The sequence below is a fragment of the Anopheles nili genome, chromosome X (genome assembly GCF_943737925.1).
Source record: "Anopheles nili chromosome X, idAnoNiliSN_F5_01, whole genome shotgun sequence".
NCBI classification, from domain to species: Eukaryota; Metazoa; Arthropoda; class Insecta; order Diptera; family Culicidae; genus Anopheles; species Anopheles nili.
The window spans coordinates 6,416,926-6,433,431 of NC_071293.1; the positions used below are offsets into that span (position 1 = coordinate 6,416,926).

The 16,506-nt window shown below is 47.3% G+C and overlaps 2 protein-coding genes across 2 annotated transcripts; one reads left to right on the forward strand and one right to left on the reverse strand.

Annotated features, from left to right (window-relative positions):
- LOC128728567 (rho-associated protein kinase 2) lies at window positions 1-9,923 on the forward strand. The gene is made up of 11 exons (XM_053822195.1): window positions 1-15; window positions 4,964-5,004; window positions 5,100-7,216; window positions 7,289-7,437; window positions 7,505-7,726; window positions 7,801-8,502; window positions 8,588-8,874; window positions 8,963-9,147; window positions 9,232-9,343; window positions 9,417-9,737; window positions 9,821-9,923. Exons 2-11 carry the CDS (start codon window positions 4,964-4,966, stop codon window positions 9,921-9,923), a joined length of 4,239 nt encoding a protein of 1,412 aa, XP_053678170.1. The 5' UTR covers window positions 1-15.
- A 2,728-nt stretch (window positions 9,924-12,651) lies between these two features.
- On the reverse strand, window positions 12,652-15,608 carry LOC128728658 (rab GTPase-binding effector protein 1). The gene is made up of 4 exons (XM_053822292.1): window positions 15,495-15,608; window positions 15,152-15,429; window positions 14,944-15,063; window positions 12,652-14,228 (listed from the first exon to the last, which is right to left on the reverse strand). The coding sequence occupies exons 1-4, from the start codon at window positions 15,583-15,585 to the stop codon at window positions 12,876-12,878; spliced, it is 1,842 nt and encodes a 613-aa protein (XP_053678267.1). The 5' UTR covers window positions 15,586-15,608; the 3' UTR covers window positions 12,652-12,875.
- Between the last annotated feature and the right edge of the window lie 898 nt (window positions 15,609-16,506).

A 16,506-nucleotide genomic window follows, 5' to 3' on the forward strand; every position in this document is an offset into this window, starting at 1 on the left:
GCTCACAGCTGGAGTGTTTGCGTTTGATTGCCAGCAAGGACGATTACTTCCGGTGTGTGCATGTGTGGCTGTGTGTGTTTCATGTATCCTACCTGCCGTACCTGTAGGAGCGGTTCTTGCGGGACGGCTTCACAAAGCGCCACCGAAATGTTGATTGATGAGTTCAATCACACGACGCGTGCAAATTACAGATCGGTTTCTTATCAGCACCAGGCGCCGTTTTGCTGTCACAATCGCACCATATAACGCACATACGCACACGAACACGCGCACTGGCCCTGTTGAGGCGAAAGTAAACTTTAAGATAACGTTTTTTTGACTGGGGGCCGGGGAGCTTCGATTATCTTTGCAAATGAGACTGCGAATTGGACGGAAGCTTAGCGACGGTGAACGGCAGACGACAAGTCATCTGTTGACGGACAAACATGAAACGTCACTTCTCGAATGCGCGTTTCCAGTGTTCGAACCGGCGTGTGTGTACGGGCGCGCAACCTCGACCGGTACACGCACACGAGCGCATCGCCAGGTACGGCCCCGGGTGCTCTTTGATCAATGGACGTATGACCGGTAAAGCCTAAAAAGGCTTTCTTTCAAAACAGCCACGCTTGCTTCTATGCAGCTTCCTTTTATTTTTAGCTTCGCTTTCACTGGTAGCGTTTTGTCTGTTGTGGGCAAACGTTTGCTGTTTGAAATAAAATTCTACTATCGCGAAAATTTAAAGCCCTTCTGCCAAGACGCTAGTTATTATACATGCCCGTAGTCATGCTTTTTTTTTTAATAAAACAACACCCGGTTCTGTTTTCTGCTAGGGCCATAATTCCTTTCTTTACGTGATTCACTATGTGGTTTAGATTGTGAGTTTCTTGGTATATCACATTTGTGATTCAAACTTTTTCCTTATTCATCTCATCTTGCTGACATAGGCAAATGAGGAAGAATCATCTATATTTTAAGCAAACTTATCACACTGGCCCCACAACTGGTTTTATGCGTTTACACAGAATGTAGAACAGGGCTTATGTTCAGGACGAAATGACTTCATTGTAGACAGTCTACCTGTAGATAAAGGGACACAAACTTTATCCCAGCAAGATCACTTTCCTCTCGACAAATTTGTTATTTCACATCATTCAAAAATGATTATAGCTTTGAACAGCTGATTTCGATGGATTAATCTTTAAAACTTCCGTTGGAACTTGCTATTCTCACTTTCGCCATCATTCACATTCACTTACAGGACAATATATCATAAACATACTATATATTTTTGCTTTCTCCTTATCCAATCCTTTTTTAACGTATCAGAATGCCATTTGGATCATATCCTCATCATATTAACTCTATATAATCCGTAAGGAAAGGTAACGTTGCTCCACTACTAGCTTCTTATCCTTTTGTTGATACCCTTATCTTATCGAGAACAAAAAAATCACATTATCAACGTAACGCTACGCAATGAATGGAGAAATACTCCTACAGAATTTGAGCTAGATCTTTTTCCCATGTATTTATCATATTCTCATAATAACATACGTAGAGATAGAAGATGAGCTCATTTTTAGTGAATTTTAGTGATTCAACGAAGAGATAAAAGATCGAAGAATCTCTTATTGGTGACTTTTGAATGTTTGAATAGTTTTTATATTCCGAAAATGGACACTTCTTTGCCTTCAGAAGTATTAAAACCACTTTAAATGTTCATTTTTCCTTTGCTACATTCATCTGTACTCGTCTCGTGTGTAGATTTCCATGTCCATTTTTATGTAATTATTTTTTTTTTCCAGAAAAGTTTTTTTAAAAGCCCTTCCTTATCGAGGGAGTGAAAACTTGATATAGACAAACTATTGAATAAAAAGATGAAAACGAAGCACCTTAAATCAGTTAAAAAGGACATCATTTGTATATCTTTCTTTTAATATTCCAAGAAGGAGTATTGTATAGGATCCTTTCTCTGCTCTCTGTAACAGCTAGTGTATCAAAATTTCTGCCAAATTGGACCTAATTTTTATTATACAAAGGAACGGTTTACTCCCCACCTGGGGATCTGAAACCTCGCCATTATTTGTATAAAGTAAGAAAAAACGTTCGTCTCATTTCAGCCAAATCGTTTGTATTTTGATGCGATTTTTTCGGTACTATGAGAATAGGGGTAGGAGTATCAAACTTCATTCAAACTTCAACCTGTTTTTCTGTTGATATATGCGCATTTATGTCCTGGAATTTATGTGTTTGTATTAAAAACATGTTTAAACATATATTGATTTTCTATCGTTATGGTATGAATTACCCTGCTCATCCATAACTTATATTGAAAACAGCATTTCCCATTCGATTCCACACGATCTGTACTCAAGTCTTTAGATTGTAAGGTAAGTAACTTCCTTTTGGGAGGCCATAAAATCTAATGCTCTAATCCAAAACGAACGTTAAAAACCTATGTGGCAAAACACTATTTACTGTTGAAATACTTTTCTTAAAGTTACCGACCAAAAATGACGGTGTATATTATCGAAATTACTAGAACCGTTGTTACTAGCTTCAAACATTCTGCCACATATTTAAGTATTCCCGCACTCGGTATCTAACTCATTAACCCATCCACCGGCTTATCACTTACAAATAACGCTGAATATACTTTGTTTCATTCGCGCACTAAGTCACCCTTCTTCAAATCATTTACACATGTTCCGATGATTCGTTCACTCACCCAAGGTCTGAAATCATTGCAATTGCCCAGCGCGGTGAACGGAAAACTTAAATAAACATCTAAACACAGCATGCACGTGTGACGCTACTATCTACAAAACGTAAACAAACCGAACAGCTTCACAAATTATCTGGCCCGCAAAATCGCCACGCTACACATTGAGCGCATTCACATTCCCATCATCTCTTCGCTCGCACACTCTTGCTGCTATCCTTCTGTATCATACAGCATTTAAATAGAATGATACGGTTGCTGAATAAAAAATACATCAATGGTTGGATTGAGAGAATAAATTTAAAAAAATTAGACAACAAAGTTGTACAATTTTGCAAAGAATTGCAAGAAGCAGAAAAAACTCTTTCACACGCTGCTGCTTGCATTGTTTTTTTTTAGTTTTAAAATATTTTTCATTGCACATTAATTTTGTCTGCTAACAATTTTTTATTCGCCCCGCATCTTTCCATTTTGATAAAAAAATAATTTTTTTTTGATAAAAATGTGTCTTCAAATCTACAACACGAATTGATCAAAACCACTGTGCAGTTGTATTTAGGCTTTCGCAATTATACCAGTCGAATCGAATTGTACATGCCAAGCACACGGCCATCAGAAAGAGCGAGAGGAGGTCTTGTCAAAGGTAAGCTTGCCAATCTTACTTCATCGTTACGTCAAGTTTCTCGACATCATTCATTCCAGGCCACATTTAACAGGGCTAGGTTCATCTGGTCCCAGTGCACAAAATTCTGTGGTTTGTTCATTCGTATGATTCAGACAAAGGCAGCTATTATGCTATATAATTTGAATTAATATTTTGTATGCCTGATAAGCTCTTTATATTGATGAAAATTATGAGTCACGAAGTCAATAAAATATTACTGTTAAGGTCTTCTCACTTATAGTTGAATCTCAATAAAGCATTTTCTTCGTAACATCTTTGAACATACATTTTGGTTTATTGTTTATGTTTACAAATTTAGATTTCCTAGATATAAAATATTTTTGACGCTTTTTATTGTGATCTTGTTATGGTACATACAAAAAAACTTGAAAACTATGATAATTTATTTTATATGGTTAGTTCTCAAAAAACACATCACTGCAATCAACTAAGAAATATTGAGAAACGATCGATGAATTTTCATTGATAAGTTTGACGAAAAATATAATAAAATAAGGTTTCAACACTCATTAAAAGCATGACTCAGATCGCAGATCACGTCGATCTGCACACACCTGTAGGACCCCGGATGAACGTGGTTCATTCCACATGACAGCTCGAGTGCATGGCGCGGCGCCTGAGGTGGATCGGACGGAAAGGGTCCAGCGAAATGTAGTAGTCATTGGACGGGCAGTTGAATGTTTCTGTCACTCGGTTGGTGTCGCAATTTTTGTTCAGTGCCGTGCATCCCAAAACGCGTCCCTTTTTCGGTGCGTGGATTCCCCGCTTCAATCAACCATCCTCGGCCGCACAATCAGTGGTATTGATCAAGCGAGACGATTCCTGGCGATCGCAGGCGACTTCCTAACAGCCAGCGGTTTCGGGCCAAAAAAAAACACCCGCGGCCCCGTCGATGGGCTTCGGTTTCTTGCGCAGATAGATTGTTCTTCGTTGTGGTTTTTTTTTCCTTTTTTTCGTTCCTCCCATGTACGTGCCTTTGTCGCTGTCTCGCTTGCTCGCGCGCTGCGCCGTCAAATGACAAATAGGCATCACCGCCTGGCAAGTTGTCACTAGGCATTCGTGGGATCGGGGGGAAGGAGGCCCCGTTGCCACCGACGTTGCTATTCGGTCGCAGAATAAGTTTCGGCAGCCAGAACGTACAAAACCCCGTAACGCAACCACGCACAGCGCTGCACACCAGGCCAAACGGCAACGCCTCGAAGGAGCCGCCGCAAGGCGTGCGCGAACGAGAGGGCACGATCGCGAGCCGAACGCGCGCACGCATTTCGGGGCACCCTGGAGATGGAATGCATTATCAACACCGTGCAGTAAGGCTCGAAGTGCACACATCGCAGGGTGGCCGTTAAGGCCGAAAAGAGCTGTAAAGTGCTCGCATTTTCGATGTAACACCCGCGGTTTGCTGCCCGTTGCACAGGTGAACAGGCGCGTGGTGTTGGTGTCGTGATCTCTCATTAGCAAGTGGTACTTAATACGAGCGGCAAGTGAAGGAACCCTCTCCGATCGCTCATTCTGGTGGTGGTTGTATCGATGTAAAATAGTAGGAAGAAGAAAAGCAACAATAACAAAAAAAAAACAAGATGTCAGCCACGAAAACAATGGACGAAGCCCGCAGGAGCCGGTAAGTTTGTCCTGTGCTTGAAAAGAGCGTCCGAAAGAAAACAGAAAAAAAAATATGCACCCCCTAACACGATGCTTTCCTTCTCTCACCCGCAGGCTGCTGGCGCTGGAGCAGAAGATCCGCGATCCGGCAAGCATCGGCAACATCGAGTGCCTGCTGGATACGGTGGCCGCGCTCGTGGCGGACTGCGACCACGAGAACGTAAAGATCATCAAAAACATCGAGACGTTCATCAAGCGCTACAAAAACCTCGCCCGTGACATCACGAGTTTGCGCATGAACCCGGACGATTTCACCTTCATCAAGCTGATCGGGCGCGGTTCGTTCGGTGAGGTGCTGCTGGTGCGCCAAAAAACCACCAAGCAGGTGTACGCGATGAAGCGACTGTCAAAGTACGAGATGATCACACGCTCCGATACGGCGTTCTTCTGGGAGGAGCGCTACATCATGGCGAACGCGAACTCGGAGTGGATTGTGCAGCTGCACTTCGCCTTCCAGGACGCGAAGTTCCTGTACATGGTGATGGACTTCATGCCCGGCGGTGACATCGTCGGGCTGATGAACGTGTACGAGATCCCGGAGAAGTGGGCCCTCTTCTACACGATGGAGGTGGTGCTGGCACTGGACACGATCCACCGGATGGGCTTCATCCACAGGGATGTGAAGCCGGACAACATGCTGCTCGATAAGTACGGCCACCTGAAGCTGGCCGATTTTGGCACCTGCATGCGAATGGATGACGATGGGCTGGTGCGGTCCTCGAACGCGGTCGGCACGCCGGATTACATCAGCCCGGAGGTGCTGCAGTTTCAGGGCGCCAAGGGTGGGTACGGACGGGAATGCGATTGGTGGTCGGTCGGTATTTTCCTGTACGAGATCCTGATCGGGGAGACACCGTTCTACTCGGACAGTCTCGTCGGTACGTACGGCAAAATAATGGACTACAAAAACTGCCTCATCTTTCCGGAGGATGCACCGATCAGCGAGAACGCGAAATCGCTCATAAAGGGCTTCCTCACCGAGCGCACGGTGCGGCTTGGCAGGCATAGTGTGGAGGAGATAAAAACCCACCCATTCTTCGTGAACGACACGTGGACGTTTGAGAACCTGCGCGAATCCGTACCACCGGTTGTGCCGGAGCTGAGCAGTGATGATGATACGCGCAATTTCGAGGAGGTTAACCGGAAGAACAGCATCGGCACCAACTTCCCAACACCGACCACGTTCTCTGGGGACCATTTGCCCTTTATCGGGTTTACCTACTCACCCGACTATCAGCTGCTGACCGGTGACGGTGCAACCGGTTCGAGTGGATCCGACCCAACGGAGGACACCATCGACAATAAGGATCCGGCGAAAACCCACCGACATCGTCCATCCAACAACGCCGAGCTGATGCGGCTAGAAAGCATGCTGCAGCGAGAGAAAAACACGGTTGAGTCTCTCGAGAAGCAGGAACGCACGCTTCGCCAACAGATCGAGCTGATCACGAAGCGTGAGTCAGACATTCAAGCGTTAGCGAACGAGTACGAGCGGGATCTAACGATGCTAAAGCACAGCTACCGCGAGATGCAACGGCGGGCGGATGTTGAGCAGGAAACGCGCAAAAAACTCGACCTGGTGCTCGTCGAGACGAAGCAACGCCTGCAGGAGGAGCGCAACAAGCGAACGCGCGAAATGAACAACCTGCAGCAGTACACCGACCGGATTGGGGCGCTCGAAAAGCAGCTCGCGGATGTGCAGGAGAAGTACAAGGCGGAGGTGGAGGCGGGCCAAAAGACCAAGAAACAAATCGCCGAACTACGGCTCGTGAGCAGCAACGCCGAGCAGAAAGCGCTCGATCTGCAATCGATGTTGCTGGGGTTGCAAACGATGCGCGATATGCTGCAGCAGGAGGTTGCGGATCTTCAAGGACAGCTGGCGCAGGAGCGCAACACGCGCATCAAGCGGCACGAGCTGCAGAAGGAGCTGGAGGTGAAGGTGCAATCGATGTGCGTCGATATGGAGCGAATTGCGGCCCGGGAGCAGCAGGTGTTTGCCGACAACCGTTCGCTTGTCGATCGGATTTCGGAGCTGGAAAAGGAGAACGCTTCCGTGCAGTGTGAGCTGAAGGCGGTACAAAATCGGTACGAGCAGGAGGTGACCGCACACCAGGAGACGGCCAAAACGCGGCTGCTGAACAACGAGGAAGCGAACATGCAGGAAGTTAAAGGTGCGCTTTTTCCTTCCGGCGGTGGGTGCAATTTTTCACCAATTTCCGGTTTCTTTTTCATTTCTCCTAAAGCCCTGCAAAGCAAGCTTACGGAGGAGAAACTTTGCCGCCAAAAGGCCGAGCAAAACTCGCAGGAAAAGGAACGGCAGCTGTCGATGCTTTCGGTGGACTATCGCCAGATTCAGCAGCGTTTGCAAAAGCTGGAGGGTGAATTTCGGCAGGTAAGTGGCCGCTTGTTGTGCGCGATGTGGGGCTTGCATGATTGGTGCGCTTTTCTGCTTTACCCAGGAATCGGAGAAGGTGGTCGCACTGCACAGCCAGCTGGAGCAGGAGCAAAGCAAGAAGAATAGCCTGCTGTCGGAGATAAGCCTGCAGAGCTCGGAGGTCGCTCACCTGAGGTCGAAGGAAATGCAATCGCAGAAGGAGATGCAACAGCTGCGGGAAACGCGCAAGAAGCTCGAGGAGGATATTGCGAATGTTAAGCAGCTGCATAACACTGATATACTGCAGGTAATATGGCGAAAAGCAACGCAGTGCGTGTGCTGCTGTAAGGAAGTCAACTGACGCGTTTGCTTTGCTTGCAGATGAAAGAGGTACAGGACCAGCTGGAGGTGGAGCAGTACTTCTCGAAGCTGTACAAAACGCAGTACACCGAGCTGCGGGATGAGATGCATGATCGGATACGCCAGCTCCAGAAGCTGGACGACGAGCGGAGCAACATCCTGCACCAGCTGCAGCTGGCAAATGCGCGCGCCGACACCGAGGCTCTGGCCCGCTCGATCGCCGAAGAAACGGTGGCCGACCTCGAGAAGGAGAAAACGATGAAGGAGCTCGAGCTGAAGGACCTGCTGACGAAGCACCGAAACGAGATGATGGCCAAAGAGGGAACGATGATGTCGCTGCGGGACGCCGAAGCCGAACTGCGGAAGTCACTCGGCAACAAGGAGTACGAGCTGGAGGACGCGCTGCAGCAGCACAAGAAGCTGCAGGACGAGCTGAAGCGGCTCAAGTACGAGCTGGTGGAGCTGGACAAGTGCCGCGCGAAGCTGGTCACGGAGACGATCCTGAAGCAGCAGGCGGTGAACAAGCTGGCGGAGATCATGAACCGGAAGGATAACAATCTCACCAGCAAGCAGAAGATGAAGGTTAACTCGACGGCGGAGCTGCGGAAGAAGGAGAAGGAAAACAAGCGGCTGCAGCAGGAGCTGTCGGTGGAGAGGGCGAAGTATGATGAGCTGTGTCAGAAGCACAATGAAGTCATCACTCATTTATCGCGAGAAATCGACGTATGTGTACTGTGTGTTGGTGGAATTGGACGCCATCTTGTAATTGACAATCCTCCGGTGGGGGGTTTTCTTTCTTTTTCAACAGATTAAAACAAAGCTTCAGATGGAGATCGACTGCAAAGCGACGGAGATCGAACACTTGCAGATGAAGCTGATCGAAACGGCGTCCTTGTCATCAGTCGACAACGACATGATGGAGGAGAATCAGGATTCCATCTTCGAGGGTTGGCTAAGCGTGCCAAACAAGCAGAATATCAAACGGCACGGCTGGAAGCGCCAGTTCGTCGTGGTCTCCCCGAAACGCATCATCTTCTACAGCTCGGAGCTGGACAAGCAAAACACGAGCGATCCGTTGCTAATCATCGACCTAAGGTAGTAGAGCCGGCCAGTTGGTTCCCCCTCTTCGTATGCCTGCCATTCACCTGAGCGGTTTCGGTTCCCTTTTTTCGTTACATTACAGTAAAGTATTCCACGTCCGTCCGGTGACGCAAGGTGACGTTATACGAGCCGATCCCAAAGAGATACCGCGCATCTTTCAGCTCCTGTACGCTGGCGAGGGTGAAGCGCGCCGTCCGGATGAGCAGCCACAAATCGACATCGCCTCCTCACGTAGCGAGGAAAAGCCCCTCACGCTGCAGTACAAAGGTCGGTGTGCGCGCCTCGGAACATCAGAGACCGAGATTTCCCGCTCGGAAAACTAACGTCCTGTTTGCATGTTTGTGCTTTTAGGCCACGAGTTCCTGCAAATTAGTTACCATATTCCAACAACGTGCGATCTGCCTTCGTGCCAGAAGACGCTGTGGCACATGTTCAAGTCACCACCGGCGTACGAGTGCAAGCGGTAAGCTCCGGTTTGCGTGGCCAAACGCTCCCGATCGGTCGCATTCTAATGCCCCTTTTCGTTTCGGTTCCAGTTGCCGGTTCAAGCTGCACAAGGAGCACGTTGATAACAACAACCCGCTGGCGCCGTGCAAGCTGCACCACGATCCGAACCACGCCCGCGAAATGCTGCTGCTGGCCACCTCCAACGAGGACCAGCACCGCTGGGTTAGCCGGTTATCGAAGCGCATCCAGAAAAGCGGCTACAAAGCCAACTCGACCAACAACGTCGGTACGCTTGGGGGCAGCTCCGTGACTGGTGGTGGGTGCGGTGTCGCCGCTTCCGGCAACAATGGCAACAATCTGCCGGCCAGCAACAGCAGCGCCAATCTCGATTCGGCCAAGGTTTCGCCAAGGTAGGGCGCGCTCAGGTCTCGCATCCTCTTTCCGGGTGTCGCGCGGTTTTGGTCTGATTCCTCGATCTTCTCTCGGTTCGCAGCCAATCCGCACGGTCCAACAACAAACCGACGTCGGCGGCAGTTGTCCAGCGGTCGGCCACCCTGCCGGCTAATGCGTCGCTCAAACAGCAACCACAACCGTAACGGAACCCGGAACACACGGCCGGAAGCGCGTTTTGGCACCTTCCACTTTCATTTTGTGTCATTTCATTGCCTTAACCGATTATTTAATTTTAGTCTATATATATATATATATTATATTGTACGTCGCTGGTCATACCCCTCCCAAACGCCGCCAACATCTAGCATGTTGGTTAGTCTAAAGGGAAACCTAACCTCATTTCAAATGTTATGGACAACTCAACGTTTAGGTGCATTTTTGGAACGTTTTCGCGAATCGTTTGCCGAAAAAAAAAGTGAAGTATTTCTCTCTATCACATACACACACACGTCGGGATAATGCGCACGTTTCCCTTTTATCCTATAGGACGAGTTTATGATTAGGGTCTCTCTTAGAGGGAGGCGTTGCATTTATATGACTCATTTTGTGTGTGTTATGTAATTGAGCTATTAGTTAGAAGAACAACGATTGCAGACCGTCAGGGAATGTGTTCGAATCGCATGTGGTACACTGTTACAGGTGTAGACTTCGCGGTTTAGCAATATCATTTTATTTGCGCACGATTCAAGTCACAAAAAATTCAAGTCAGTACGAATCCGTACAGAGAAAACACACGAAGAATGGGAGCTCTTTGTGTACTCGAAATGTTAGCAAAAGCTTGCTCAAGCTAGATTTTTGCGATGAACAATCGCTACGCAAAATATGTGTGCGTAGCAGGAAGTTGATCCGCACGAGGAAAGGATTGATCGAGAGGAGCTTATCGTCCTCTAATGTGATTGATTTTTTTATTGTCACCAACACACGTGCACCGCGGTTTTCCAGACCCATCGAACGTGTGAGATCTGGCAAGGGAGAAGGTGGAGAAAGTAAGCAAAAGGAGCTGGCTTTGGTACTAATTTCATACGCAACCTGATTTTACAAATTCGAGGGTATTCAACATCAAAATAAATTTACACAAAACTAGCTTTTTCAAGAAGCTTTTTATTTTTTAAGTAATGTGACAAAACGTGATTCGGGTTGACATTTTAAAACAGACTTTTTTTCCATTAAATTAGTATTCAGATTACAAAATAAGCCAACAACAATTCAAATGAAATAATTTTATTGTTGCTTCGCGTAAACTCCTACACGTGTGTTTGTGATTGCAGGTATTTTTTATAGCTCTTTCTATTGTTTCGCGTCGCGAGCGTTAGTTTTCTCGTAAGAGTATGGAAATTAACTTTCGTAGTCTTTTTTCTGCGTTTATTCTAGAAGTAAGGAAACATGAAATGCTTGAAACGAGCATAAAAGCATATGGAACCATCTTCGAACGACAGACGGTGGCGAAATAGCGGAGTTTCGCTTGAACAAAAACAAAAAAAAACACGAAAAAGTACCCTTTCAGTATCTTCTTCACTCGCTGCATTCCTCTGCTTATAGCGCTCTATTTTGTTTTTTTTACATTCTAAACAACTTAAGCGTCAATCATTGTTATACTAAAGGTTTAGCATTAAGCGTAGAAACAAATACTGTTACATTGCAGCGCGTTCGATGCGAGAAATTTTGTATAAAAAAAGTAGTTAACTTTTATTATCATTTTTTATGCGTTTTTTTTCGATTGTTACGAAAAAAACAACAACAGGATCCCTTTCGGGTCGTGTTCTCGTCCTCGAAACGCTTCGTGTAGATAGGAGAAGGAAAGCGACATGTTAGCGAAAGGAAGTATTCTTAGGCAAGTTAGCGGAATGAATTCCTGCCGCAATGTGCGTCAATTGCGGTCACAGTTAACAGATATGTGCATTTTATCAGAAAGTAAGAACGTCAGCACCAGGAGAGGTTTTTGTGTGGTTAGGAAAACGTGCCACCTTGAGATATATATACACACAAACGCTGCGCGAAATATACACATCAGTAACAATTGGAAGGATGTTCGTCCTGCGGAGCAACAAGGCGTATAAAATGGTTCGGGATGGGGGTAAAATGAGAATTTAAAATTCCTATCAATAGCCGCTACATAACTCAGCCTAGTTCACGTATTTTGTGATGAAACGGCAGATCCCGTAATATGTTTGGTGCCTGACCAACGAATTGCATGCTTTAAAACAGAACGATGCATTTCCGGGAAGCGCTCAATTTTTTCCCATCAGCCTTATCTGGGGTTTCTTTTTAGAAGCTAAGCCTAATAACACACGGGATGGGCATGTTGGTCGTTGGTTTTTTTATTTCAAAAGAATAGAACAACGTAAGGAGCGTTTATGTCGATCGTCGCGAACGCGGAATTCGGGAAGAAAGTTCTCGAACTGTACATCCAAAGTGCCTTGGAACAGAGCATCTTTTACTAAAACACAACATGAGCTGATGAAGAAAGCAGGGAAAAACAAAATCAAAAATTGCCACTAAAACGATTTACTGACGAAAGCGAGGGGGGTTTTTTTATTGTACGACTCTTCGAATTTAGTAGTTGGGAACGGTTTTATGGCACGGTTATTTGTATCCGCCGCGGAGCAGCTCCTAAAAGACCACAGCCTTGTGTAAATAGAGAGGACGCGAATAACGAAGGGTGGATGAAAATTGCAACGACAATTTACGCGCAGACATAAGGGAGAGAGAGAGAAATAAAACGAAACCGACCTGTTACAAAATGTATACAAATTTTACAGTGATCCCTGCGGAAAGCAACACCAAGAACTTTATAATAAACTGCAAGCAAAAAAGCGAAGAAAAGATGTTAGTTTTTTTTAAATGAATACTCCCGCGTGAGTGCGTGTAAAGATAAAGGTAAATCTTTATTGAGATGTTTTACAGTAGCTTTGTTGGAAATAAAATCACCAGCCCTCTCCCCCCGTCCAGGGGGGCTTCTACCCGTGCCTGAACACCTGAACCGCACATTCTAGAATTAAAGAAAATCGACGCTCCATCACTTTCAAACATATCTTCGTCCTTGTGGAAGGACTATACTCTGTACATAGCACGTCTGCGATCGACAACCGCGCGGCTTAAGGTGACTGTGGTGGCTCCCGGCTAAAGTATGGGGCCGTATCTTGCACCAGAAGCGTATGACAAACGTCACACACCCGTGCCGGCTTCCGGTTCGGCCCGGACGGTACCGATTTGGACAGACACGGCTGGCAATAGACCGTCCCGCAATGCCGGCAGTGCTGCTTGCGCCTCGTCACCGTAAACTCCTTCTTGCAGTTCGGACACTGATCGACATCCTCGTCGTCCTGCCAGCGCACCTGCGTGTCCGCCGACCGAATCTTCTCCAGCTGCATCTGCAGCGATTGCGACAGCTTCACAAAGTCCTTCTGCACCGCTTCGTTGTTGGCGAGATCCTCCTGCAGCACCGCCATCTTGCTGCGGAGATCTCCATTCTGCCGGTCAAGCCGCTCGTTCGCCGCCTGCAGCTCGATTATCTGCATCCTTAGCTCCGAGTTTTGCTTCTTGTGTTCCGCGTCAGCCCGCTCGAGCTCGTCCCGTTGCGCACCCAGCTGCTGGAAGTCGTGCAGCTGCTTGCGCAGCTGCTCCTGCAGCTGATGTTGCTTCTGCGCAAAGTGCTGCTCGGCTTTCTGCGCCTCCCGATCCCGGCAATGCTGCTGCTCCTGCAAAAGCGCCACCTCATCCTGCATGCTGCGTGCTTTCCGCTCGGCAAACTCACATCCCGCCTTCGTCACAATCAGGTTCTCGTGCAGCGTCAGCACCAGCTCCTGCAGCTCCTCGATGCTCTGCGGCAGGTTAATCTCTTGGTCCTTGAGCGCATCCGAGCTGGCAATATACCGACCGGCAAGAAACTCATTATCCTGCTGAAGCCCATTCAACCGGTAGCAAACGTGTTCCCGCTCCTGCGTCAGCTTCTGCAACTCATCACGCAGGGTGTCCTTCAGCTGGGCGTAATCCCGTCGTAGTTTCTCGAAACCCTGCTCCATCTGCGTGGTAGCGTCGGTCAACTTTTGCACCTCGCTCTTGTGCTCCTCGCGCTTCCGGTGCCATTGCACTTCGAGATCAGCACGCAGGGCCGATTCTTTGGCCACCTGTTCCTTCAGCCGCTCGAGGCTTTTCTCCCACGCTGCTGTCCGCTTACGGTCTTCCTCCGCTTGTTGCACTTTCGCTGCCTCGTGGCCAGCACACTGCTCGCAGGACCTTTCCGGTCGGTCGGCGTTCGTGGATTCGTTAACACCACCGGGTGTGGTTAGCATACCGATCAGGGCGGATGTTGGAACATCCCGTTTCTTGTCCCGCACGGCGTACGTCTCGATCTCCTCGTACGCAAGCCGCAGCTTCTCCTTCAGGGACTTTATCTCTTCCTCCAGGGGGACAACCAACGATCGCAGCACCTCGGCGTCTTCTTGTGCCTGCGGGAAAAGGGCCCAATTTGGAGGGAAAAAGCAAACGAGATGCCAATTGATTAGTTTTCTAGCTCACGGCAAGCGCTTCACCAAACCTGCCCCACTAAACGGGACCGCGAAGGGAGTGTTGTTTAGAAAAAGGGCGTCAATCAGGCGGTTTTGACGTCTTCTAATCACTGCCCCCTAAATGGGTGAAAGTAGGGGCTCAAGAACCCCCACTATCTTTCGCTCGTAAACTCCAGCACACACACACACATACACACGCGCGCGCACACAAACATTCACCAAACACAAAGCCACGAAAGCGCATCAACGGATGGAAATTTGACGGCCCTTTTGGGGCGTGTTTTTTTTCTTCTTTTTTTATGCGCAGAAGAATCGAAAGCTCGCTTACCACGTCCACGGTTGCGGAAGGATCCATGGCGAACGTGAGCAGCTAAATTGGGCAGAAGCTGCGATGCATGCTACGGATGGGCAAGTGGAAAGGGCCTTTGCAGTTTGCTTATGACAGTTCGCGCTTGAGCATGTTCGGAGGGCTCTAGCGAAGGGTGATGTGATGTGCGCGCGGGTGTTGCTGATAGATGACATAAACATAAATGCGGGATGTGCGGAAGCCCTTTGCTCGTGAAATAAACGGAAGGGTGAGGAGTGGCGGGGGTGGGGAGTATGTAAAACAATAAATCGAACGTGAACGTGAAAAAAAGCCCCATGATATACGTACATATTTCTTTACCTTCCGCATTGACTCCTCCAGATTGTCGCACCCGCTCGAATCGGTGGTGCCAAATTTGAGGATTATTTTTTTGGCCTGCTGCACCGTTTTGGCGAGGCTTGGCGAAACCTTGAACAAACAAAAGGAACAGAGCGAAACGTCATGCAAAAAAAAACCCAGCTGGATAGGACGCTTAACGGGGTGGGGCGGACCCTACTTGGTTGCTGTCGGCAATCTCCTCCTTCAGCTGGATGATCTCCTCCATGAGGCGTCCGTTTTCGTCCTGAAGCTGCTTGACTGATTCGCGCATTATCGACGACTCGTCCAGGGTTTCGTTGACCAGCTGCTTGAGCGTGCGGTTTTCGTCCTCGGTTTTGTTTCGGTGCTCTTCCGCATCCTTTTCCCGGCTGTATTCCATTATCATGAGCTGCGCCTTCGCTTCCTCCAGCTCCTTACGAGCGCTCATTGATTCAGCTACGAATCGTTTGCATTCACCTGGAGACAAAATGACAACCGTATTAAGATGAGATTTTACAGACTAGAGACGCTTAAAACCCTACTCTCTTTGGCAAGATACAGCTCCTTCATACGGGCCCGCTGCTGGTTGAATTCTTCCCGCACTCGAAGCAATTCTTTTTGGGCATTTTCCATCGCACCGTCGGGCGCCGGGCCTTTTTCACTCTCCATGCTGGAATGGTTTCGTTTTCCCTACGAAGCTGAAACGGTCAAAGCGATCGGGTAGCCCAATTTCCCGATGGGTTTAAGAAAACGTTAGCAGAAGAAACAAAAACTGCGCGATGCAACTTGCGGAAATGTTTACCATTCATCCGAAACCGGGCAGCAGGGCAGGTGCAACAAACTGAAATCTGAGTAAATTATTTTCGTCTTTTTTTATGACCCCATACGTCAAATCACGGGCTGTTCATGACACAACAATACTATATGCCATAACCGGCGACTACAGTTTGTAGCTTTTGGTAAGGGAAACAAAATGTTAGCAAATTTTACATCCATTCCATGATACATAACACACATCCTTAACGGGTTAGTATGAAGCGCAATCTCAACACAATTATTTTTTTTTGCTCTTGAAAAGCAATTCGCCAATGTGTTTTAAAAAGGAAATATTATATAGCAAATGAATAGGCTGCTGAAAATGACATTCGTTGATGAATTTACATAGTTTCCGAAAGTAAAAATAGAAATGCATGCTGCGTTTAACCTTTATTTTGTTCGTATAAAGAAAAGCTCAACCGTTGCGAAATTGTATAAGCAATGTTTCCATTTCGTACTCACGTTTCTGTACGAATCTTGGTCATGCCCGAGGCTGTGCATTACAGATCGACACTTGTTGATTGTTGTAGCAACCTTGCACCGAATCTCTGACAGCTCAGTGCTTGCTCATGAAAACACTTTGATTTTTTGATAACAAGCAGCACAATAAACAACGAGGAAAATATATATATATATCACCATATAATCACCACTGAGCAGTAAAAGTAGTGCAAATTAAAATGGCGCCCGTTTATTGTGTGAATGTGAGGAGCCTCCATCCGGTGGGCTCTCGGTGCT